The sequence below is a fragment of the Tinamus guttatus genome, unplaced genomic scaffold (genome assembly GCF_059628265.1).
Source record: "Tinamus guttatus ecotype Peru unplaced genomic scaffold, ASM5962826v1 Tinamus_guttatus_pri_ptg000753l, whole genome shotgun sequence".
Classification (NCBI taxonomy): Eukaryota; Metazoa; Chordata; class Aves; order Tinamiformes; family Tinamidae; genus Tinamus; species Tinamus guttatus.
This window is the reverse complement of record NW_028289287.1, coordinates 196,291-223,615: the sequence shown is the minus strand read 5'-3', so window position 1 is coordinate 223,615 and position 27,325 is coordinate 196,291. Positions and strand designations below refer to the sequence as shown.

Genomic DNA, 27,325 nt, shown 5'->3' with positions numbered 1-27,325 from the left:
CTAGGTGATCTCTAGAGGTCCTTTCCAACCTTAACGATTCTATCATTCTATGACAGAACTATTCACAACAGTGGGGTATACTAATATTGTAACTCTACAAATAAAACATTTCATATGAAAAGCCATATAAGTTCTTCTCAGTCCTTCCTTCTGTTGCTTAATACACTACTTACAAACTTAGTGTGCTGCTCCAGCTATTCACTTCTTTTCTCTCTCTCTTTTCGACCTTCTGTAATCAAAAACAAGGTAAGTGAATCAAGAGTACCAGACAAAATGTCTGATGTAGCCCTGCCCCAGGTAAAGGCACTGGGATTTTCTGCATGAAAAGAAAATGACCAGTCTTGCTAACCTTCCTCCAAGCTTCTGTATTCCACTTGCACTATCCCCTGTAAGAGGAAAAGTTACAGTCTGGATCTAAGTGGGATGTATGGAATATCTTATGTAACAGTTCTCTAATACATTTTACTTTCAGGTAAAGGGAATCTGGGTTACAAATTAATCTATATCTTATCACTTCAGATCATTCTGATTAAAAGCAGTTACTAAACAGAGTTAACCTGCCACTGGAGAAATGGAAAACTAGAAAGATGTGGATAAAAAAAGAAAGAGGGGGACAGGACTTTAATAAAGTCTTAGTAAAGCCACTGCTAGAATTGCAAAACTGTTTAATGCAATGAGGGGAGCCATGCAGAAGTCTCTTGAATGAAACTAACATATACTCTACAGTTCTATCTAATATATTGAGAGAATATACTCAGGCACAGTCCTTCTTGCCTTTATTTTAAGGCGTAATTCATTAAAATCAACCCTGAGGTGCCAACTCACAATCTAGCCTATGTTGTCAGCTATAGAAACTTTCATTTTTATTTTAGAGTACCTTTATTTAGGTCTGGATGCACCAGGAAAGCAGATGCTGAATGCTTGCTGTGCCTTTCCTGAAGCAAATAACTGCAGAAAAGGCAGAGTGTTATATTGTTTAAACTACAGCTGAAATAGATATCAGCAGACATTTTCTGTGTGCAAGAACAGCAAATGACGTCTGTGCTCTTCTTGGAACAATAAAGTCAAGTATACATTTTAAAAATGGCAGACTATGCATGTTTTGTCTAGCTACTAAAAAGTTACAGGATGAGCTTGTGATAAAAAATATTTTCCATTCAGACTCAGGCATTAATAGGTAATTAAGAAGCACTTTCAAAGCACTTCATTCCACATTGACATACAGTACCTATTTCAGAAGGTGCTTCCACTCATTGTCATGCCAACTGCTGCATAAACATATATTTTACTAGAAATAGTAAATAGTTTTGCAAATTTAGTTAAGTGTAAAAAAAATATTGGATGGGCACAGCTGGGCAATAATAAAAATGAAATGAATGTTTAATCTAAATGCAATTATCATTCCAAGAATCTGAGCTCTTACAGTGTAATTATCTTGGATTTAAAACTATATAAAGATTCAAATTTCAAGTTTAGATTTTACTAAATTGCAGAAAATTGCTTTAGCCAATAGATGTATCACCAAAGTAGATACATAATGTCTAGAAGCACAGAGAGGAAAGCCAAGGTACAGTCTATGAGAAGATTGTGGAATTCCAAAAATAGAAGCTAAAATGAACATTACCTACATAAATGTCTAGAAGGCAACCAATTTAATAATTTCAAGGATGCAATACTGATAAAGCAACAGTTGAACTCTGTGTCAACTGTTGGCCAGAGCTAAACCAACCAGCTAAAATGTTATTAAAATTGTTTTAACTACAGTGTGCCACAAATATGTTAACAAGCTTGATGATTGATGCTTGTGTAAAATAAAAATGGCTCCAAGTGTTGTGACATTTGCTTGGTGGCACAAATACCAATTACATAAAATTACAAAATAATCTCACTGAAACTCGCAAATGGATTACTTCAAGAAACAGCGGAGTAACAGGTGACCCTACGTAAACGTGTATTATCAAATGCTTGTATTTTTCGAATATTTTTCCAATAGTAAATAACCCAGTCTTACTGTCCTAGTACACACCAATTCCTTGCCATCTCTCCAACTGCCCCAAGTTGAACAGAACTGCAGAGAAAGCACCTGGATGTTAAGGAGCAAATGGGACTGGAAGTCTAGCTTCCAAAAGTAATGGCATTACTACCAAACTAAAAAACCCCACTTTCTCTACAAAAAGACAGAGGAGAAACATTTCAGCTTGTTCTTCACTTTACAGTAAAACAGAGCTGGTTTACACCAGGTTGCCAGTGATTTTTGCCCTTAGCTTCTATGATATTAAAAAACAACAACAACAACAAAACCCACTAACTCCCTCTAGTCCCCTCAAGATCTGTTAAAAAACAAAACAAACAAAAAATCATTTGGATATTCACAATTTTAAAATGTGCACTTATATCTTGGTAAATATTAGTCAGAGAAATGCGGTGATTAGTTATGCTGTCTACTAAAGGTTATGAAGCACAGCTGCACAAATCATACGGGAACACACAGTAGTACCGTTCACTAACAATGATTATATCTTGCTCCCAGATTGTGTCACTTAAAACTAGATGGGAGTGCATTTATGATGAGAATATTTGTATGTCAAGGAGATACAGATTGAGCAAATACAAGTCTTTCATTCAAATGATTACTCAAGTCCTGACATATAAGCTAACTCATTTCCCCTCTAGGCCAAAATATGCCCTTTGAAAGAAAGGAGTGCTGCGTGCATGTATCAGAACAAAACTCACTGCCTTAATATAACTTGCTTTGTTGTCAGAAAACAAGCAGTAAATTTTCTTGAAAGAAGATGAAAGTCAATATAAAAATGAAAAGCTTGAATTTCCTAGCTGACGAGTATGAACTATAAACATAAAAACAAACAAACAAAAAATACACCCACACACGCTTACTTCTAGGTATTTCCATCATGAAGTAAATTTTTGTCATTTAAAATTTTATTTAGATGACATATTCAGCATGAACAGATTTAATTTGTAGAAAACTCTCTCTGTGGTGGCTTACTTCTGTAGATACTAAGTACAAGAATTATTTCATTTTTCCCTACCTACTGATATCCTCAAAAAAATTAAAAGTATATAAACAATAGAAAATGTCCTATTGCATTGTGCTTTTGCCTGCTGTACACACACGAACCATAACATATTAAAAGAATATTTTATGATACACTCAAAAGTGAATAGGCAATAATTTACTCAACTACGAACCGGACAACAGAATAACTTTATATATTTCCATTCTATAAAACTTCCTAACATTTGTAAGATCTTAAGAGTTGAGAGTATCAGATTTTGAATAAAAGGCAAAAAACATCTACAGATTATGTAGAAGCCTGAATATTGCACATGCTTTGAAGGAATCTTTTTGCTCTGCTTTATATTTCTGACCTTTGAAAACAACAAATAATTGCAAGCAGATCTTAGTTTGAAATACATTAGTGAGCAATTAACTTCTTTGAAGATTAAATCTTTTATAAGACATTTGCAAATATTTTGGGTTTTTTTCTTTGTTTTATGGAGTTTAGCCTGAGTCCATTTCTGGACAGTTTAAAAGGACACCATCAACACAGAAAAATAAAAAAAGTACATTTCTGTCTGTAAATTCCCTACCTACCTATAAAAAGTGACCCCTAAACTAAAAATTAGTTTAATTTTTAAACTAACTTGACTAAAAATGAAGGACGTTCGTAAGAACAACTAAAACACCACACTACTACTGTCAGTTTGTTTCTTCACTCCTGTTCAGAAAGTAACAGGAAATGGGTGACTGAAAGGTCATTTGTCTTTCTTTACCAAGATCAATGCGAGGCAGAAGAATGTCTGACTTCTGAAAAATATATAATAAAATATAATACCCAAGACTTTCCTGGTCTACGTACTCACTGAGGAGACAATGGCATTTTAGATGTAGAGAGACCTCACTTTCTGTGTAGTAGCCACTGGTAGCCCACTAAAGGGGCAAGTGTGCACACAAGAGGTAGCAAGCAGCTATGATGCTGACATTCTTGAAGCTTCCCATACAACAGACAGTGACAGAGATTAGAAGGAACTAAAGCACCACCATGTATTCTCTGATGATATTCAAGTTCATGCATGTCTCATCTGGAAAAGAGATGCTTAATTGCTTGCGTCAGTATTACAGGCACTTCATACTGAAACATTTAAATGGTGTGATGCAAGTTAGGAAAATAGCCTGGAATGCCTGACTGCATGAAACGGCACTCTTTAGGGGAAGATCTTATTTGGAAGCACAAATATTCCAAGGCTATTGAGTCTATTTCCTGTGGTCTTAATAAAATAATTCTTTTATTTTTTCCTTTCTTCAAATAGCGCTATGCAGAACTGCATGTGTTCTCTTGAGTAAGGCTGCCTTTTATGCAAGCAACTTATGTATCTCAGAAAGCCATAAACATTTTGTCAGTTTTAGCACTAATTGATAATGAAAGTATTTTGAAAACGGATTCTGGAGACCTTTTTCCCCTCCAAGAAATATTTCTCCTTACTTTCCATTAGAAAAATAACACACAACAACTACATAGCTTGACTAGAGAACTTAACAGGGGTAAAATATACCAAATATCTACTTGCTCCTGTGGCCAAAGAGTAAAAGAGAAAAGATGCAAATGTGTGGTATGCTGAGGCTGGCAGCTTAGAATAATACTCAGTATGTTTGTTCTCCAAGGAACCAAACCATCTTGCTATGTCTTTGTATCTTTTATTGAAAATATCTACAGAGTAAAATTTGTTATTGTATACACAGACATACTTGCAGTAATACTTCTGAACACTAATTCCTAAAAGTGGACAGATCTTCTGTTTGAAACTCACTCACACTGCCTGACAATCTTGTACTCTATACTATACTTCATGAAAAATAGTATTGCAGGAAAAAAAACAATATCTAAAATGGGCTGCCAAAATGATAAGCTTTTGCCATCATGTTATTTTGAATCCTAAAAATGCTTACACAGCAATGCTTTAAAGTAACATTTGATTCTCTTGAGGCATGTGATGTACCGAAGGTATGCATATTACCATAAGTTTTTACTTTTAAAAAACAGGTTATTAATTTTAATTTCTTTTTAAAAAAGTATCTTTTATTTATGTACTAAAAGAATGAAATCGATGCATGTGACATGAAAACATCATCGTGACATGAAAACATACTGGATTTAAGAGCTAGACTCTCACAAGTGTCTAAAGACAATTAAAGCAGAAATATTCGAAATTATACCATGACTCATAATTTAACTTTTTACCATCCTACCACTTTCCACAATTCGTTTTTTTTTTGTTCTTGTTGCTGTTGTAAATGCAGAAGTATTGATCATGCATACGCAAAAATAAAAATCCAAATCAGAAACGTCCATATTTACTGCTGAGACAACACATTATGTATGTGTCACAGATAGGTTCTGTGAATGTGGCAGTAGCAGCAGCAGCTATCAAACTTACTGCCCCCCTTGAGGAAATCGGAAACCACCAGGTACATCATTTTGCACATGCACGTATCACAGCATACAGCCAATGCATTTGGCTTTTCTTCTAGATATGACTTTGTTTTTCTGAAACTAGCTACTGGTCTGTGAATTCCTTTTCACTACCAGTACAGTTTCTTTACCTAACAGGAACACAACAAGAAGCTGTACTCCACATGTTACTACAATGACAGACCAATGTCCAGCCAGCCCAGCATCTATCTTTAACAGAGGCAAATAGTGAGTACCTAGTAAAGAAAAGAATATAACAGAAGTAGCACTGTAATATCCCAAAAAAGTCAGCTACTTGAACCAGAGAAGCAACTGCTTTATTCAATAGCCCTTCATGGATTTTCCTTTCATAAACAAAAACAAAACTCTACTTCAAACTAAAACCTTACTTTAAAAACAAAACAAAGGGGAGGAAAACAAAACAAGGGGGGAAAAGTCCCCACGCATTTAACTTTTTTAGCATCTATGACGTCTGGCAGGTATCCTACTGCTTATTTTGAATTTTGTCTGATCCAGGTACAGTTAGATCATAACTGTACTTGATCACTTTATACTCATTAATGTCTTTTTTTGCTCAGAATCATTACTTGCAGACTTCCATGAGTCAGTGGTAGGCTGCAGTGTTCAAACACAAACTTCTGTCAGAAATAGTTGCCTGCTAAGAAGGCAACTCTACTGAGTTACTCTAACTTACTCTACTGAATAAGTTAGAAGCTACCAATTTTGAGGCTTCCACTAAGACAAAATCATAGATCTCTTGGAACAGAAATGTCTACAACAAGTTATGGATAGAAATATTTCTGAAGCTTTGCGTTAAAATATGATATCTTTTATCTAAACAAAAGCCATTAACAATGTAAAAGAACATTCAACCATTTCCACAAAATAAGTGAAAAAATTGACGACATTACTTAAGTGCAGTTTCAGCTGCACAAAGGATCAAGTCAAACACAGACTTGAGAGAAACATGGAGAAAACATGAAGATATTTGAAACTAGTGGAAAATACTAAACCAACTTATGGAAGTGACCTAAAATCTATTTGAAAGAAATCCCTTCTTTAATAATTAAAAACAAGGATTTTTCATTTAACATGAAGTCATAAAAGTACAGAGAGTACCCAGATGTTGTAGGACAGTTATGTGAACACAGTGCTTGTTTTAACAGTGTATCTTTAAACATAAAGACCAAAAACAAGCAAGAAAAGTAATTGCTTGATCAGCATTTTATAAGTAATTTGAGAAGCATAAACTGAGAAATACAAACACCCATGTTTAATAAAAGAAATAGCAGTGGTCAAACTTCAATCCATTTAAAAACGTATCATACTTGAATTTGAGCGATTTCTTGCACTGAGCCTCTCATGCTTGTTTTTCTTCTTTTCATGCCATGGTGATTCATATGATCAAACGGGTTTGAAAAGGAAGTGAAAAGTGTATTTGAACAATTGGAGTATTACATACAACTATATCAAATTGCTTTTAGAAACTGTAGAAAGAGTAAATAGAACAAAGCATCCAAAACAAATACATTTGCAGATCTGTAGTTAATACTAATTAAGTTACAAAACTGGGAGGAGTAGCTTGATATCTCAGAGGGCTGCGCTGCCATCCAGAGGGACCTGGGCAGACTGGACAACTGGGCAGTGAAAAACCTCATGCAATTCAACAAGGCTAAGTGCAAGGTCGTGTACCTGGGAAGAAATAACCGCAGGCACCAGTACAGGCTGGGGACTGACCTTCTGGAGAGCAGCTCTGCAGAGAAGGACCTGGGTGTCACGGTGGATGACAAGTTGACCATGAGGCAGCAGTGTGCTCTTGTGGCCAAGAAGGCCAAAGGCATCCTGGGGTGCTTTAAGAAGAGCATCTCCAGCAGGTTGAGGGAGGTGATCCTGCCCCTCTACTCAGCCCTGGTGAGGCCACATCTAGAGCACTGTGTCCAGTTCTGGGCTCCAGAGTACAAGAGGGATGTGGAGTTGCTGGAGAGAGCTCAGGGCTACGAGGACGATCAGGGGCCTGGAACATCTGCCATATGAGGAGAGACTGAGAGAGCTGAGCCTGTTCAGCCTGGAGAAGAGAAGGCTGGGAAGAGACCTGATCAGTGTCTATAAATACCTCAAGGGAGGGAGTGTAGAGGATGGGGCCAGGTGCTTTTCGGTAGTGGCCACTGAAAAGACTACAGGTAATGGCCACAAACTGAAACACCAAAAAGTTCCACAGGAACCTAAGGAAAAAATTCTTAGCAGTGAGAGTTCCAGTGCTCTGTCACAGGTTCTCCAAAGAGATTGTGGAGTCTCCTTCTCTGGAGATCTTCAAAATCTGCTTGGATGCAGTCTTGTGCCATGTGCTCTAGGTGACCCTGCGTGTGCAGGGGGGTTGAACTAGATGGCCTCTAGAGGTCCCTTCCAACCTTAATGATTCTATGATTCTATGCACATGATTTGCGTGCTGATGGCAAGGTGAAAGTTACAAAGTCATCCATGGACTTAATTCATTCTTCTTAGCTTATTTCAAAAATGTAATTTCATGAATTAATTACTTGAATCATTTTCCATTCAGCTGGAGACTAATATTTTTAATGGTATATATTGAAGAACAGAATCTGTTAATATTCTTTAATTTGTCTTCAGCTACATTAAATATTTAGCATTGTTACCCTACTGCATGGTTCTGGGTTTGTAGAACTCTTTATGGCTTCAGAAAAATATCGAAAATTTATAAAGGATGAACCATTAGCATTTTATGTCATAAGCAGAAGAAGCTAAATATCAATCACAAAGTCTAAAACCATGTTAATAACCAAACATGTGACCAGAAGTCATTGAGAATTTTTTTCCAAAGATAAAAAAAATAGAAAGATCAAAAAAAAAAAATCAGATAAACTAATGACGTATGGACAGAGCTACCAAAATTAGAAGACCATTTCAGGGGAATTATTAAATTCGGGGGAATTATTTTAAATTCCTTTCAATATAAAAGGGATCATAGTAAGACATGTGCTCCCACCTAAGCAGAACTGAAGTGCAACAGTGCACGTGTTCTATCATGTCTCCTCCATGCTCTGTCCACCAATTTCAGCCTTTAGTTTCTAACACATCAAATCCGGCAGATTTTTATACCCATTTCAATTAGCCAAAATTCCCCAAGTGAAACTTTACTATAAAATTCAAATATTGCTCCAGATAATGCTATATTTTTTTCAAAAGTTTTATTCTGTTTTGGATCTAGACTGAACATAGTGCACTCTTCTTCCCACCTTGGCTTAATTTTTGCAATAAAGGAAAACGGTTTTGTACAAATTATAAATGAAAAACTAACAGAAAAGATGCCATAAATCTGTAAAATACAGGAAATAAACATTTTTGCACCACAAAATTATTTCAGATCACTAAAACACTATTTCTATTCCAAATATTGTTCAAGTCACCATTTCAGAACACAGTCCAATTACACATTTAGCAGTACTGGAAATAATTATTTTGAAATACACAATGCACAGTTCTGTGAACATTAAAAACTGAATCACAAGAATGAAAAAAAAAGAAAAGCACAAAGGAAAGGAAAAGGGTACACAGTACAAAAATGGCTTGTATAAATGATCATAAAGAGAACCTCCTCCTGAGTAATTTAATTACTTAAAATGTCTAATGCACCTACAGTCAAAACCCCAAGATATAAAAGCTGAAGTAATTAGAATTTCTGTTAAATAACTGGGAAAACTAAAATTCTACATTCCCAGAAAAAGATGACATTTTTGAGGCAATGATACCCAAATTCAAATCAAATAGAAAGTTGGATATTAACTTAATCAGGTATTGGATCAAGCTCCACATGCAAAAAAAGATCACAAAATGCCTGATGAATGAACATAAAACTCTTTGGCGATGACTGAACAAAATCTCAAAACAAATCCATATGCAAAACTAATAAATAATTTTGCTAAGATCCCATGACAGCATTCCTATAAATTCAGAACACCCAGCTAACAATGGAAATCAGAGAGAACATAAAATAAAGATAAAAGTTGCTTGTCAGAATATAGTTTAATTTCTGAAACATGACCAAGCGATTCAGGTAAGACAAATTATAAATTATGGCCAAAAATGCACAATGCTTTGATTATGAGCTACAAAAAATTCTGAGGTTCTGCTGTAAATCCACTATACAAATGCTAGTGTTTCAGGATATAGACCAAGTGAATTTTAATTTCACTCTGAATTTTAAGTCTTTTAAATACAAGGAAAGAATTTTTCTAAAATACACTCCCTTGATATGAATTTCTTGGATACAATCTGCTTCAGACAAGACAGCAGAGACAAAAATTCTAATAGGGAATAAGCACCTTGTTTGGAAAATATACAGAAGTTTAAAGACATCTTTAGAAAAGTAGCAATATACATCTGGAGAAGATGTTGTTAGAACAGGCAGCAGTATAAGCTGGGAAATAAGAATCAAAATAAAATATTATATGTCACCATAGCACTTCAAAATGCAAGAAAAAGAATGGGAAACTGAGAAAAAAAAAAGCTATTTGCATCAAAGGCAAAATAGGATCTGTTACTGTAAAGCACATACAATATAAAATAAAACTAAAAGCACTTCACTAAAAGAGCATTTACAGAAGCAGCCAAACCTCTAAGAGCAAAACCTTTTTAACTTCAGCAAAGATGACACAGAATGACCATGCCTTTTAATGGCTCTGCCTGGATTCAGAACAAAGCAACACAAAAGTTTGTTTAATGTTCTGGAACTTTTATAGATAAATGCAATGAAGAGAATTCGGAACTACTAGGAAAGCAATAATCCACATTGCTGTGTTTCAATGACTGTCTATTAAAGTAGAGAAGAAGCAGAAGTGGGAAGTGTTTGACCTTGTGAGCAGACGAGTAGGCTAGAAAACATATCAGATTAAGACAAAGTACAGACTGCCAAGAGTTAGCCTGGCCCTTAAAACAACACAGTTGGAAAGCAGAAGTCATAAACTGTTTTCTAACACTGCTTATGCCATCAATCGGAATAGGATTTCTTGTAAGCACGACCCTTCTCTGACCACTTTAGGAAGGAATATACACTATGTCTAAAGACTAGATTTGATAAACCAAGAGGTCCACTCCAGTCCTATATCCTATTTCTATTCCAGAAAGTCTAGATATAAATGAAAGTGGTTTCATGAGCTAATGTGATCACAAAAAAGAGAGGATCTGACACAGAGTGAACAGAAAGATACTTCTGTACATTGACATTATTAAATATATTTGGACATATGCGATCATCACTATCTTTTAAACAATCCTTCAACCTACAAAATATATTATATTTAATAGCTACTAATTTGCTGTTGCAGTTGGGTATAGCAAATCTGTGAATTCTTGCTTCAGTTTTCATTGATGAACGACAAATGAGAGATTCTGATGGAAAATTCACGTTCTCCTTTGAATCCTTAGATGCAGCATGTTATGCTATCCAATTTATCCCTTCCAGAACAAAGAAGTTTGAATGTGACCCTAAAATATTTTACATTTCCTACTGTTCCTCCACTCTCCTAAAAGATGTTGAGTTTACTAATCTGTCAGATTTTTTTTAAAAACTAAAGAAAAAAGAAATTAATAGATTTATACTTGCAATAGTTTTACTGCATTTTTTTTTCCATGGACTCATTTTTTATTCTTTTAAACGCACAGTACTGCCAGACAAGAGAAATGTGTCTGTATTTTAGTTGTCAAGGTTAAAATGCAATGCGCCCTCCTGAAAATTTGTCAAGTTACCTATAATTATAACATATCTACATACAAAACCATAGCTAATATTCTCCTGGAAGTCCCCAAATTTACATCCAAGGTATGAGACAGGAACTGAAAGCACCATTCCTCACAGTAAACATATAGAGCAGCGAACTGAGTGCCAAGCCATTTCTATGTTTCCTTTGTCTGACATTGAAATCAATTTTCTGCCAAAATTATACAGTGCAAGCCAGCTGAAGTAAACAGGACAAATTACAATACATAAAACGTGCATGCATACTTTTGCAGAATCAGGCCCGCAGGGATCTTTTCCTCTACCAGGATCCACTTAAACAACTACACCAGAGAGTACAGAGACTAACTGTTATCCTGCTTTTCTTTCACATTGATTGCAGGGGACTACAGCATGAGTTTTTTCTTTCCCCTAGGTATTGTACAGCAGTCTTTCTCAGAATTTTATTGTCTAACGATGCTAGCATATAGAACCAACAAGAAAGGAAACCGTGAAATAAAATCACACAGTAGCTAAATGTTAATAGCATACTGAATGCCTACTATAATCTTAATTCCATATTCAATTAAGACATTTAAAGCTTCAAAAAATTAGTAAAGGAATGCATTTTCCATATTATTTACTTCCCAGGATTTGTTTCTCAGTTCCTAGAATGAATCTGATTCTATGCAGCATTTCATTGGCTATAAATACAAAACAGTGTGTGACAACTCAGTTACAAAATTTTCAAAAATCCCCACTCCTATTAACTTATTAGTTGTTACCACTGAAAATCTGAATTTGTCCAAAAAGACTTCACAGTCTGAAATTCACCATTTTTGGTCTTTTGAGAATTTAAAATTTATTTTAATATTGTTTTAAAGTTTATTTTCTCATTTCCATATGCAAAGTAATACAAAATCATCTCATCTGGTGGTCTTAATATAAAATGCAACTTTCATGGATTGACTTTACGGAACAGCAGGCACTAAACTTGGCATATTAAAAAAAAAATCTCTGGTTCTATATTGTGCGTACAGAGATAAGGTCAGAACCTGGTGTTTAGAAATGCTTTTACTCATTACTTCAATAATGACTTCACTGAGATATCACTTTCCTGCCACCACATATTTTATTTTCAAGTTTATATCTTTTTCAGAAATTAACTTTTACTTCTGTAATTCTGCTGATTTGGTTTCTCTCAGGCCAATAGATTCTCACTTGACTAACTTGCAACAACAGCTGTTTTCTACTCTGCTGTTTCACAGATGCTGCATCTGCTACAGTGAGCATCAGGTTTCCTTCACATGTTGGATCACTGAATGAAGACAAAGTACAAGGAAACCAGTAGGGCAAGTATGTCCTTAAATGATTACTTCAGGCCTCAAGCTAATATATTTCTCGTATTCTTTCCATTTTATTATATATATGATGTTTATATATATTGTATTGTCTACAACACATATAAATGTATATATACATACACACTTATACATGTACTTACATACAGACATGGAAATGTCCATAAGGATGCTAGGTGGCATTTTTGCAAAGCAGACCAAAAGAAAAACAAAGAAAAACAACAAAAAACAAACAAACAAAAATAAAGTTGCTTCACCTAACAATGGGGAAGCCCTTGAAATATAGTCAGTATGAAAAAAAGCCTGGAATTTTTAAAGACATATAGTTCAACCAGGGTAGGAGGGAGGAATGGAAATCTGCAGAGACAAAAAAAAAACTTGCTTTAGAGAAAATGCCACAGTTGACAAGGGCAGATACTTGTATGCATTCAGTTCCTTTATTAGATTTAACAAAAAAAATCATTATGTTAATCAGTTAAACAATGCAAAGGAAATAGGTAGTCAGCAAGAAGGGACAAAAAAGTACAAACTTGAATTAGAACACAAAACCAGTATGTCTATAGAATTTATGGTTATCAGTATCTGGTATACTGATTGTAGTTTTGGAATTGGAACTGAAATGGTGTTTTATCAAAAATGCTCTGCCCACTTTTAACAAAGTGTTTCCCTGTACTGACTGCGTAAGATCCCCATGGAATTCAGTGAAGCTTTTTTTTCACGTGAAGGGCATGGGTAAGAATATTCTGTGGATGGCTACAATATGTCATATTTTGGGACGAGTCCATACAGATTCCACTGATTTTGATAGTTCTGTTGTGGGAGGCAGCAATCTGTGTGCAGATTTGCAGACAGACTGTATGTGTGTTGCTCCAGCAAAGTCCAGATCAAATATCAAATCTATGTTAACCATTCAATAACACTGAAAGTTTAAAAAAAAAAAATCTGATACAACAATGATACATGTACCAAAACAACAAGTTATTAGAAACATCCTACGGCATTTAAATGACAGCAGCACAGTATTTATTAAAGTATAGATAAAACTTTAGTGAAGTCTGAAAAGAAGTCTTTTCTCTTTGCCAGTAGAAGATTTAAATCAATTCTGAGGATATTTATGCCATAATTTTCTGAACAGAGTAGATGGAATTGAAATATTTGATGTCAGATATTGGGTTTTCTGCAATACTAAAGTACTAATACACTGTATTATACATTGCTGAGTAGCTGATAACACTTACTATTATGATTTGCCTGATTTTTTACAATTCCTTTCACAAGAACTGAAAACAAGCAACAGTTGTCAAAAAATGCTATTTCATACAGAATGTGAGCAGTAAGACATTCAGAAAAAAAATGACATGGTGTATTCTAAAAAGCACAACTAAATGTGTGTATTTTTCCTTTATTCCTTTGTATTGCAATATCTTCATATAGTTATTACAAACTTGAATAATCATGTTACTATCATTACAAAAGGAACTATTTCTATAATCAATTAGAAGCAAGTCAACATTAAAAAACAATTAAGTTATTTTTAATAGAAAAAAGCACAGGAAGTTTCCATTTAAATGCAAATTAAAGGAAAAAAGGTTCTCAGTTTTGGGGAATCTTTTGTCTCTCAAAGAAAATGATACTAAAACTATGTTAAAATTACTATGTAAATTCTCACAAATTTGAGAACAAACGACTGCAGAGACAGTCTGCTTTTATCTCATTAAAGCAGATTGATACAAAGATTTTAAAAAACCAAATCAATTCACACAAATGTGTAAAATGGAATTTTATTTGTGCACATTACATAAAGGTTATGAGAATTAAGTGATTTGGTCACATATCGAATGCACTGCTCCTCAGGGATAAAATTCTTTAGATAGTTCATTTATGACTCACACCAGCAAATGTCACAAAGTAATTCTGCTACTAGCCATTTTTGTTTGGACAATTGTAGTAATCAGGATATATGTATTTTTAGCATATCCATATGGATTACAGACATTCCTTTATGGTTAGGTATGGTTTTGTCATTCATTTCCAGTTCAAAATGCAGTAATGATAATGGATCACACTACCACCAAAAGGAACGGTGCAGTGCCTGATTTGACCCGCAAGGAGAAAAGAAGGGGGACAACCCTTTCCGGGGTATTACTGTGCACATGATGAGCTTAGTTAGTCATTTGGGGACACTGTCTTTCTTAACTCAATTGGATTTTTCCATTTGTTTGCATGAGCAGCAAATGAGCTCCACAAAGAAAAGTGATGAAAAGCAAACCTCCAGGAAACAACAGGTTTAGCTGAGATAAAACACAGTTTTGCTTTTTCCAGTACAATCAGTACAGCAAGCCTGAATGGCTTATGTGATCTGTTGAAATGTGGGACGTTTAGTATGGGGGGATCTGTCACAATACCAGCTGCTTTCAAAATAGTCGGCTGACCAAAGGCTAAAGTGCACAACTCTGGCAAATGAGTTAGTAAAGCTTAGGTTAGAAGGGATAGAGACCTTGAATATTCACTGACAAGTGTCTCTTGGCTTCACTCAGAAAAGCATCTCTGACTAATAACTGTAGCGAGTGCATTTAAATGCTATTTCAAGGTTTGCTGAAGTTTTATATGAGCTTCCAGAAGCCTGAGAACTCTGGAAGATGCCTTTGAACAGAGGTCTTGCTGAATTTCAGCTATGAAGCACATAGCACACTGTCACATAGGTGACAGTGAAATATTAAAAGGTCAAATTACTTCCTTCACATCTTAGATAGCCAGATTTGCAAGATCTTATTTGTGACAACGAAAAATTATTTTTATAGTATTAGGTTCTTTATTTAATATTCCAGAGAAAATAGAACTACGATAGCAGCATATAAGCCAAACTGTTTCCAATATACTCCTATATAACCTTAAAAACTTGACTTTTTAATTGAAGTATGAAAATGAGGTAACCACAGAGCATTGTCTATCTTTCATTTACTGCATAAAAATAAACATTACCCATACTGTTTTTTTCCTTCAATTTGAGGTTTCCTTTAATCAAAGGCAAAGGATTGCCCATGTAAGACTTCATTAATTTTAGACATGAGTATGTGAGATATGCAACAGTAAAAAGATTGGAAACAATATGCTTATTACTTAAAAGCTTCCTATTTGTTTCTACCTCTAATAGGCCTATGTATAAGTGACTCCTCAAAAAGCTAAAGAACCTAAAATAGAAGAATGGGAAGCTAAAGATTACTCAAGTTATCTAGTCTACTGCGAAGATATGGAGAGAAATATATTTCTTATCTTGGGCATTTTAGTATAAGGTAGCATTATTATCCATTTCCCCTATTAAAAATTAATCTTCTCAACCTTTTGCACATGAAAAAATATGCAAAGACTTTGCATTTCTCTGTTACTGAATGCAACTTATTTATGTATAAAAAAGTCAAAGATGTATCATGTGAAAAGTTTCTCAGTTTAATTTCAAATTATTTCACTGGGAAAAGCTCTAAAATAAGATCTTTAAAGATTCACTTTCAGTATGGATGAATGTTATGCATGTGTCCTTAAATTATTTACTAAAGAATCTGATCAAAGGCAGAACACTTAGTTCTCTCAGCTCTAAAGAATTCACAGTAAAAGAAAACAGTAAAGAACAGTGAAGAAAAGAGTTGAAAGATATGAGTGAGGACAAAGGATCCTTAACTTTTATCTCTTTGCTGGCAAACAAATGAAGTATGACTAACTGCCAATTTTGGACATAAGTATTCTAAAGCACACTACTTGCACTGTCCACGCCCTAGCAGGATAGACTCTAACTCAAGAAAGAAGTAGCAGTATAAGGGATCTTGATATAAATTGAAACTCATTTTGAAGTTCAAGAAGGAAAAGAAGATTCAATTCTAAAAGTCACCGTGAGTCTTCAAAGACATACTTACTGGCTTGTGACAGGTATGGAACAGTTTAAGAGCTAAGCATAGGACATGAAGTATAGTTAATGTTATAAGGAGGGTTACAGGATATAGAGAAAATTTTCATGAGATATAGAATTAACTTACACAAATGCTACACTCCTGGAAAAACTGTGTCTTGAAATATAAGCATAAACTAGATTACTGCCTACAAAAAAAAATCCTGCCCTAAAAGAAAGTAAATATAACAAAACAATGCCATAAGTTCACAAGAAGGATGGACTGATCAAAGACAGATCTTGTTCAAGCCCATTCCAAACAACTCTGACAAACAGAAACACATAAAAGAGACTTCAGAATACTTATTCCAATGAGGAAAGAAACCCCACAAATATAATGCTTAATAAGTATCTCAGATAAAGAAAGAGCAGCCATATGCCTGCATATTCATCAAAAGCCCTGGTGGTTGCAAAAAATACAGTAAGTTAAAGAGAGGAGGAAGAACTTTATATATTTGAATGGATTAAAATGAAAATGTTCTACAGAAAGCTGTCTTAAAAGAGCTTCTCCGTTCTAAAGCAAATTTTCTTGGACCATCATTGAAAAGCTTCTACATCTACACTGTGGCCTGTTGATATGCATGCTGGATCAAGCACTCTAACAATACCGGACTTCAAATCTGCTGAAGAGTATTCAGAAGGTTTAGGAATGGTTCTGGACTGATGGATGAACTGACACGGCTGGCCCCCCAGTTCTGGGTAGGTTGAAAAACTTCATTCTAGTTCAAGGCCATCAGACATTACAAACCACAACAGTTTCCTCCAATGGGAACATGTCAAGGGATGTGATGTTTCCTGTCTCCTCTTTGGAAAAAACACAAAATTGATTAAATTTACTATTAACTTCAATACAGGTGGTATTACATTGGCTAGTGTGCACTGAGAGTAAGCTACTTTCTTAGTTTTGCATCTTCTTAAAGCTAGGAGTATTTTATTATACTGAGCCTTTTACTTTTTAGGAAAAGCTTGAGAAATAGGTTTACTACTGGATTGTACAGAAGAAAGTAATTGAAAAGACTCGACAGCATCTCAGAAACATTGTTTTCCTTTGATTGGAGAGGATGAAAAGTCAGATTATTCAGAACATAGGACGAAAACCCAGTATTCAATACCCCAAATAAGATTTTTTAGTAACAACAACAAAATATTACTTTTTTTCAGGTTTCCCTTAATAATAATAATTATTAATTATTAATAATTAATAGTAATGAAATAATAATAGTAATTAATAACAATTACTAATTATAATCACTAACAATCTAAATTATTTTTAAAAATAAAATTTAATTAATTAAATTAATAATTGATAATTAATGCAAATAAATATTTAACAATATTTAAATAATTTAAATGTGTGTTAAATATAACACATATAACGTAGCACCTGGAGTGTTTTGTCCAGTTCGGGATTCCCCAGTAAAAGAGGGACATGAACAATTTGGTGTAGAGGAACAAAAAATGATTAAGGGACTGGAGCATCTGTTCAGTGAAGAAAGGCTGAGAGAGCTGGGCCTATTAAGCCTGTGGAGGGGGAGACTGGATTTTATCAGTGTATACACTGATAAAGTGTATACAAATACCTTATGAAAGAGGTGTCAAGAGAATGGGGCCAGACTGTTTTCAGTGGTTGGTAGTGCTGCAACAGAAGGCAATGGCCACAAAGTGAAATGCAGGAAGTTCCACCTGATTTTGACATAACACTGAAATTAACCTATATATATAACACAGGTTGAGAGGAGCGCTATTGTGTACATGCAGACTGCACAACAAAGATCATTTGTGAACATAAAGTAGCAACTACTATTGATACCGAAATGGCTTCAGTAAACTGAACTCAGATCAAGTGACTTTGATGGAGAGCATGTATTCTCTTTAAATTACTGGAATAATACTATGGATTTAAAACAATGCATTCATTTCTATTCCTGATTTTAGGGTTGTGATAAACCCACAGTTGTGTAAATTTGCATGAATAAACCTAGTAACAGAAATCATTTGGAAAAAATGAGTGACAAATCTGAAGAAATAACTCCTGACGCTGTTTTCTGTGCATTTTGATTGTCTTAAAATTTAAGGATTAAATAAACTTCATAAGTTTCTCCCTAAACAGAACTGAAACCCATTAAAGACTGGAAACTCACCCTTTTCTGTTCATTAATATATTCCATCAATTCCTCTCTTGTCCTTTTCACAGCTTCTTCGACTGCCTTTTGATTTCGTTTTTGTTCCTCCATTAATGCTTCCTTAACAATTTCCTACGTAAAAGGAAAACATGTAAGTCTAGATATTAAAGTATTTTATAAACACTGTGCAAGTCAATGCTTTTTCTAAAATTGTATCTTGGCCACATTCTTTGCAATAACAGATTTCCTAAAAGTGTCTTCACGCAAACCTTATAAATTCAGTATTACAGTCACTAAGGTGCTTAAAAGGAGAGGAAAAAAACAGTTCAAAACTGTATTAATAGATGCATGATGTTCACTGAGAGCAGAAGAAAGGATGCTAGAAACACACAACAGCACAGAAAGCTGTGAATGATTCCTTAAAACACCACTGCCAGCTCAAACACAACTTATTTACATAAGTTACCAGCCTAAGAAACATATTCTCGGCCCCAACTCACTTCTCATGGCCCAGTCTCCCGAAGTCACTCAAATAAGGAAAAACATTTAGCTAAAAGTTTGTTTTTCAGAATTCAGAAACATTGAGGTGACATATATAAAAGTTTCCTGAAAAAGAAACATACAAAAGTATGTTTCAGGAAACATACATTCCTGAAAAGAAACATACAACATAATATTAGTCAGAAAATCATATTGAATTCAATAAAAATAATAACACAGTATGCATAATTTAAACCAAAAAGAAAAAGATGATTTTTTTAAATGAACCATTCAGAAAAACTCATGTGTTATATTTGCAAATGTGGATAAAAACAAGCTATATGAAATAGTAGTGGACTTCCACTGCAATCTCATGCCTACCTCAGATGAGCACACAAAATAAGTACTGTATCTGTTGTCCAACACATTTGGAGCGATATAACTTAGGAAAGCCACTGACACAAATCTTTCTACCACAGTCCTTATCGTGGTAGGATTATGAACCAATATGAAAGATTTTTAAATTCTGACTCCACTGACTCTACTTGGTACTTACACATATCTGGTCAGTGTATGTGCTGACTTTTCCACTCATCTTCATCTTTGCTCTTTCCATGATTAAATCTGTCCTAATTTTGTTGTTGTTGTTGCAAAGATAAAAAAAGGGCCCTAATCTCATCTCTGGCTAAAAGGGAATGACACTATTAAATACCATAAGTGACAGTTTAAGTGTCTTTTTAACTCATTCAAGAAACTGGGAAAGTCTATTTTTCACAAAACCACTGAGAAAGAACATTCTATTCTACCTATCAAAAAGATGGTAGGTTTTCCTGTTTTTCCTTCCTTTTTTTTTCCCTCCTCTCTCTCACATAGAGGGCTATTAGAGTCAAAATAAGCCTTTTTGTGGATGCATGCTTGACAACAGTTGACAACCAGAATGGTTAACATTATTTAAGTACTTAATTGAGAAATCATATTCAAACATAAATTAGCAATCAAAATGTAAAAATATTTATATACACAGGAAGCCAGAAAGAAAAAAGAGTGTGCTGTGCATACCAGGTCACTCCACTCAGTATTCTAAAAACAATAAGCTATACGACGCTTTGCAATTTTCCAGTAAAATTCTTTTCTTTCCACAGAAATATCAGGTGGCAGTACTGAATTTTATCTAGGAAATGCAACCACAGACAGCAATGTGAACGGTTATTCAGAAAATAGTAACCCTCAAATTATAGTGTCTGCGGTTATAAACTATTGCAAAGCACTACTGAATTCAGACACGTTTAAAGTCTGCATGCAATGGACTACTCATTTTCCAGACTTTGTAAGTATATTAAAAATAAACTGATCTAATGACAGAGATCTCACTCACTACTATTAAGATGTGTGCTTCCTTATGCACTGTTCAGAGAACATTTAATTAAATGAAAAATGCTTTTCCATATCCTTCTGAAATCACTGTAAGTACTGGACATATTGCTTCTGTGAGAAGGTAGAAAAACAGAAAGAAAGTAAAACTGAAAATTACTTCTAAAATATTTGTCATTTCAGGTTTTCATTACAAAATTTTTCTAACTTATTAGTAACTTAAATTGAGATGCTACATGTCATAAAAAACAAAACAATGTTTTTAGTGTAGGTAGAAATAGTACTCAAAGTGGGGAAGAAGGAAAAAAGTGAGTTAGGCTTCCAAATTCCATGGTAGTTAAGAGGTAATCTTGCACTGGCAGCATAAAGCAGCTACCTAATCACACACAGGCAACAGTTCCTGTTCCTGCTAAAAGACTGTAACACCAGAAACCACCAAAACCACCAAAAACTACTGTCAAGCAGGTACGCAATGGTATCTTGACTCTGCAAAAACATAGCGGTTCCCGAACTACCCCATCTGCAGCCTTGCCAAAATTACTGGATCAGCTGTCACTTGTTCCTCTGTGAAGCAAGTTCTGTGATCTGTTCCAGGCAGAAATAATTGGAATATAGTTCATAAAAAAATAGAATATGTGTAGAATATCATTATATCACATAGCCCATCACTCAGCAGAAGAAGCAGATGTTTTGCACCATAATCATGGGAATATCAGTTGAATCCATCTTCACAGGTAAACTGTTAAGGAGATGAAATAGATGATCAGACAGGGCAGGAAGAGTTTACAGAAGAATAGATGAGAAAACACTTCTCCCAAGGACAACACTGAAAACAACTGTGCAAAACTGAATAGGTGAAACAGGGTGAAATGTATTCAAATTTCAAAATCAGGAAGTGGGCATGCCTTCCCTTGCAACATTTTCTATTTTTAAGAGAAATATGGAGATTGTGCTGCCAGTCCCTCTCAAAGTTTTGACACCTAAAGAAGGGAAATTGTTTGCTAAAACCAATAAAATGTTTTTAATCCAATAAAATGGACAACAAAATGGTAAGATGAATGTATAGTCCCAAGTATTTCAGAGCAACAAAGATGACGAAGGGACTGGAGCATCTATCGTATGAGGGCGAGCTGGGCCTGTTTAGCCTAGAGAAGAGAAAATTAAGGGGAGATCTAATCAATATGTATAGGTACCTGAGGTGAGAATGTAGGAAGGATGGGGTCAAACTCTTCTCGGTGGTGACCAGTGATAGGACAAGGGGTAATGGGTGCACGTTGAAACACAAGAACTCCCACCTCCATTGAGGAAGAACTTCTTTACTCAGAGGGTGACAGAGCCCTGGAACAGGCTGCCCGAAGAGGTTGTGGAGTCTCCTTCTCTGGAGATCTTCCAAACTCGCCTGGTTGCAACCCTGTGCCCCATGCTCTAGGTGCATCTATGTACATTAGACTAGATGAACTCTAGGGGTCCCTTCCAACCTTAACCATTCTGTAATTCTTTGATTTTATGCTCTCCTCATTATCATCTACCAAAACACATTAATTTGAATTACCATCAAAAATAGATGATTGAGAGATTTTTCTAGCTTACAGGACTATACAATTAACAAATCTGACCAGGCATCAGAGTGCAAAATCACTTTTTAGACATTTTTTTTATTTATTAGTTTTTTAAACTTCTCATATACCAGGTTTCAAGAAAAAAAAATACATGCAAAGTCATTCTCAGCAAATATGTTACGGTTAAGTTAAGCAATAAGCGGAAACAAAAGTCATCCCTTAAGTATATAGCCAACAACTTCATATATTCAGTTACATATCTTTTCTTCACTTATACACTACTGGGTGTAGAAATACTTAAGACATTCAATGCAAAATTAATTAATGCTTGCCAAAGCTGTCTGAAGAAGCACTCCCTCAAGCATAGAGCCTGAATACCAGAAAGGTTTTACTAATGTAGCAGGAAAGTAACCTTCCATTTCTCAAGATTAAACACTGTATGTTCTAGGCTTTTTACTTTTATCTTTTCAGCAATGATATTACACTGGCATCCGTAAACCGATAGAAAAATATTAAATATATTTTAAAGTACATACAGTACCAACAGAAGAATTAATCAAGATCCTTTCAACCATTTAGATGTTTGTCATTAAAAATTATATTAGACATTCTAAACTAATAAATTATAAATCACAGTTCTTCAAAGAACACTAGAACTCTCAGGAGTGTGAACAAATTCAATTGTTTTGAATGCTTAGACACTTACTGGGCAAAGAATCCATGGAAGTTCACATTTTTTCCATAAGTTTTTTACTTAATCTTTTCTTCCAAAAACACTTTTTCTTTGTATATCTCAATATATCTCCATTGTGGCTTGGCTGAATGAAATACTGTAGCCTCAGTTTTCCTGAAATACTTTCCCATTGGTAAGATCATTTTGCCTCAAAGCTTTTCCTAATGTCCAAGAAGCAGCAGATTTTATGTTAACTCTTTTAATAATTTAAAGTTTTTTTCCCCCCCTTTCTAATTATTTGCAGTCTTCGGAACAATTATAGCTTTTAATGTATCTGCTATGTGGATTATGGCAATGATGTATTCAAGCTCTCTAGCTTGAGAGCCAGAATAAAACACACAATACTTTAAATTTAACTTTAAGCCTTCAGGAAATGACGAAGGTGATTCTTTGCTTTAAGTGCTTTAGGAGGCTTACTGTCAAGCTGTGACATGGACCCAAATTTCAAGGGCTTATCCCTCAACTGCCAGATTTCATTCTGCTTTTTATTAAATTTTCTTTCAAACCAAAATTGTTGCAAATAAATTATCTCTTACTTCATCATCTACTTCTCTAAGTTTTCACCTTGTTTACGTACTTAAGAATAGCTTTGTAAAATACTAGCTCCCATGCTCACATTATAGTTATTCTGCTTTTCTCACTAATTAGAAATGGATTACAACATCCTTTCTATTTTATCTAAACATTAATGGCCTTCCTTATCCTACAGCCTCAAAATATTTTTTAGGTGCTCAAGAGTAAAAATAAGAGGAAAAGACGACAAGCCTTTGAAACCATGGAGTGTACTGCCTATTCTCTTTTGGATTAAGGCCTTAGTTTTCACCCTAGGAGCTTCACTCTAAATTTTTGGGGAAAAGTTTCAGCTTCGGTCAAATCACCTATTACAGTTTCTCTCTAGCTAGAGGGCAACCACTAATTTATTTGAAAGAAAATGTTCTAGAAAAATAGTCCCGTGGGAGTTTTTTCTATTCCAACAGGTACTCCCCTCAACATTGAAAACTGCTACCTACTACTCTCTGCTTAACAAAAATAGAACAACGGTAACAAAAAACTAGACCTGTTAGCATAAATTTAGTCTGCTGAGCATACCAGTTCCTCATCTATAACAACTTTTCAACATGCAGAAAGATCATGAGGCTACTGTGCAAAGTCACAAAATGTTCAAAGATTTCTTTTCAAAGAGAGATTATTCTCCCCAATTCATAGGACAACACCAATCTTCCCAAAATAAACAATCCTTTTTTGAATAAAATAAATCTCTTTTATAAAAGCACCAAGCACATGGATCACACATGTATAGAAGCTGGAGATGCTACCATACTATACTAAAAGGAAAAGAAAACAGTCTCTTCGACTAATACCTTATGCTGTCTTGAGAGAGCACTCAAGGAATTTGCTTTTGCCTTGGTCATGTAATTTATCTCATTTACCCCAATCGAACTGTCAGGCTTCAAAGAATAAAATCTTCACTTTAGCTGGAAACCTGTGATTTTTAATTAAAGACCCCAAACCATTGGATCATTCAAGGATTTCATGAAAATTAACATAATGTTACTCTAATCTTTTAATTCCTTTAAAAAAAGGGGAAGGGGAGCATAAAAGGGTTGCTCCATCAAGTTGAAATGCAGACTCGTAACATCTTAGTTTTTATGAAGTTACTTGAATTATAAGCTTTTCTTTACTTTGCTCTTCCATAACTAAATGCTTTTCATGACCAAATAATTCATGCTGATCATGAACTGTTTATCAAACTGTTCCCAAATGCCCCCCACTTTTTTTTTCTCCAGCTAAATTAAAGATTAAATTAATAACATAAACCTTACAACGAAATAGCACCTCCTTATCTGCACACTCGCCACCTTACTGAGGACAAACATTTTTTTTATGGTAAAGGTCTGTCAATAATGCAGTAAAGTGAAAGCAATCTGCATCAAGTTTCCATTGTGGCTCTTCTGCCCAGCCATTTTTCAATGACAAACAATAGAAAAACCACACACCAAAACCAAACTCCTCCTCTGCCAACTCCACAAATACAAGGTTCCATCTCATCTGCACATGGCAGATGTTAAGCTTTTCTTCTTTCAAATAATTTTTTAGAACATGAAATGAAATCATACCACTTCATTCAGCAAAAGCTAAGATCTTCAAAGCTTTATTGCTTCTATACCAAAAACGAATGGCTGAAGAAATTAATTGGCATATGTTAAGATTCTTCCTATAATTTTCTCCAATTCAACAAACTTCTATGAAGTTCCACTTAATATGCTTAAAGAATAATGAAATAACTAATACCTTTTATTTCCTAAGTAAAAGGAAATAATAAATTCCTGCTTTTAAACAAACAAAAGGATAATAAAATTAAACCTATTTTCTGATATAGAAGGCTTATTTTCACTCATTTTCACTGCTTAAACATTTTACAGATAAACAATTTCCTCAATTCCTACAATTTCAGGATACTGTATCTTTCACATCTGACTTATCAACTTTTGGCCACTGAAGAAGTCAATGTTCTTTTTGCTATAAACAATCTTTCATATTTTCATATTTTCTTCAATATTTAACATTCATATACATATACATATTCATATACATATAAAGAAAGTTGACAGTAATATTTTTTTTGGTCTAGGGTTAGGATTAGGGTTAAGGTTAGGGGTTAGGGTTAAGGGTTAGGTTTAAGGGTTGGGTTAGGGTCAGGGTCAGGTTAGGGTTAGGGCTAGGGCAGAGTTAGGGCAGGGTTAGGTTTAGGGTTAGGGCTAGGGGCAGCATTAGGGGCGGGGCTAGGGTTAGGGTTAGTGTCAGGATCAGGATAGGGCTAGGGGCAGGGGCAGGACAGGGTAAGGGCTAGGGTTAGGCCTAGGGCTAGGGGCAGGGTAGGGTTAGGGTTAGAGTAGGCTTAGGGTCAGGGTTAGGGGTAGGGGTAGGGGTAGGGTCAGGGTCAGGATCAAGGTCAGGACAGGGCTTGGGTTAGGGCTAGGGTTACAATAAGGGGTAGGGCGTAGGGCTAGGGTGTAGGGCGGGGTCTGGACTAGGACAGGGTGGCGTCAGGATCAGCGTCAGGGCCAGGGTTAGGGTTAGGGCCAGGGTTAGGGTTATGGCCAGGGCCAGGGCAGGGTCAAGGTCAGGGGCAGGGTGAGGGCGAGGGTCAGGGCGAGGGGTCAGGGTTAGGGCGAGGGTCAGGGTTTAGGTTATGCTTAGGGTCAGTGTCATGGCCAGGGCTTAGGGTTAGGTTTGGGTTAGGGCCAGGTCCAGGGCCTAGGGTTAGAGTGAGGGTTAGGGCCTAGGGTTAGGGCCAGGCCTAGGGCTAGGGTCAGCATCAGGGTCTGAGCCAAGGTTAGGGTTAGGGCTAGGGCCAGGGCTACGGTTAGGGTTAGGGCCAGGGCTTAGGGTCAGGGCCAGGGTTAGGGTCAGGGCCTAGGGTTAGGGCTAGGGTTAGGATTAGGGTCAGGGCCAGGGTTAGGGCCAGGGCTAGGGTTAGGGTTAGGCAGGGCCAGGGTTAGGGTTAGGGCTAGGCAGGGCCAGGGTTAGGGTTAGGGCTAGGCAGGGCCAGGCCTTAGGGCCAGGGCCAGGGTTAGGGTCAGGATTAGTGCCATGGCCAGGGGTAGGGTTAGGGTTAGGGCTAGGGCTTAGGGTCAGGGCCTAGGGTTAGGACCAGGGCTTAGGGCTAGGGTTAGGATTAGGGTCAGGGCCAGGGTTAGGGCTAGGCAGGGCCAGGGTTAGGGTTAGGGCCAGGGCTTAGGGTTAGGGCTAGGCAGGGCCAGGCCTTAGGGCCAGGGCCGGGGTTAGGGTCAGGATTAGTGCCATGGCCAGGGTTAGGGTTAGGGCTAGGGCCAGGGCCAGGGCTACGGTTAGGGTTAGGGCCAGGGCTTAGGGTCAGGGCCTAGGGTTAGGACCAGGGCTTAGGGCTAGGGTTAGGGCTAGGCAGGGCCAGGGTTAGGGTTAGGGCCAGGGCTTAGGGTTAGGGCTAGGCAGGCCCAGGCCTTAGGGCCAGGGCCGGGGTTAGGGTCAGGATTAGTGCCATGGCCAGGGGTAGGGTTAGGGCTAGGGCCAGGGCCAGGGTTAAGGTTAGGTCTAGAGCCAGGGCCAAGGTTAAGGTTAGGTCTAGAGCTGGGGTTTAGGGGCCAGGGTTTAGGGGCCAGGGGTAGGGTGGGGAGACAAATTAAAACAAGATCTCAAGTCTTGGTTATGATTTTTAGTGTCCACTACACTAAATCCTAGTTTCTACCAAATTCACAATTTTCTTGAGCTCCTGTTTAGCTGTGATATTTGAGGCCAACTCAGACCTAGACGAAAACAAATTTCAGCTGCATAGGTAATAAAATGCATTTTCATCTTTAAACAGACAATGAAAATAAGAATGTCCCCAGAGTTAACTTCTCTGGACCATAACCAGAAGCCATTTTGCCTCACCTACTTGCAGAAGCCTACAGTGACCTTTTCCTGATTTTTCTCATTTCTCTTTTCTGATTTTTTTTCTTAAAATAACTGGCAGAGGGAAGTTCTACCTCTTTAATATTATGATTATTTTCTGT

At 36.1% G+C, this 27,325-nt stretch overlaps 1 protein-coding gene across 3 annotated transcripts in view; it reads right to left on the bottom strand.

Annotated features, from left to right (window-relative positions):
• Positions 1 to 27,325, bottom strand: part of CCDC91 (coiled-coil domain containing 91) — a 115,874-nt gene that overhangs the window by 14,180 nt on the left and 74,369 nt on the right. For all 3 annotated transcript variants that reach the window (XM_088537388.1, XM_088537387.1, XM_088537389.1), the window contains one exon: positions 18,666 to 18,779. In XM_088537388.1, coding sequence (XP_088393514.1) covers positions 18,666 to 18,779 — 114 coding nt within the window. The remainder of the gene's footprint in view (positions 1 to 18,665; positions 18,780 to 27,325) is intronic.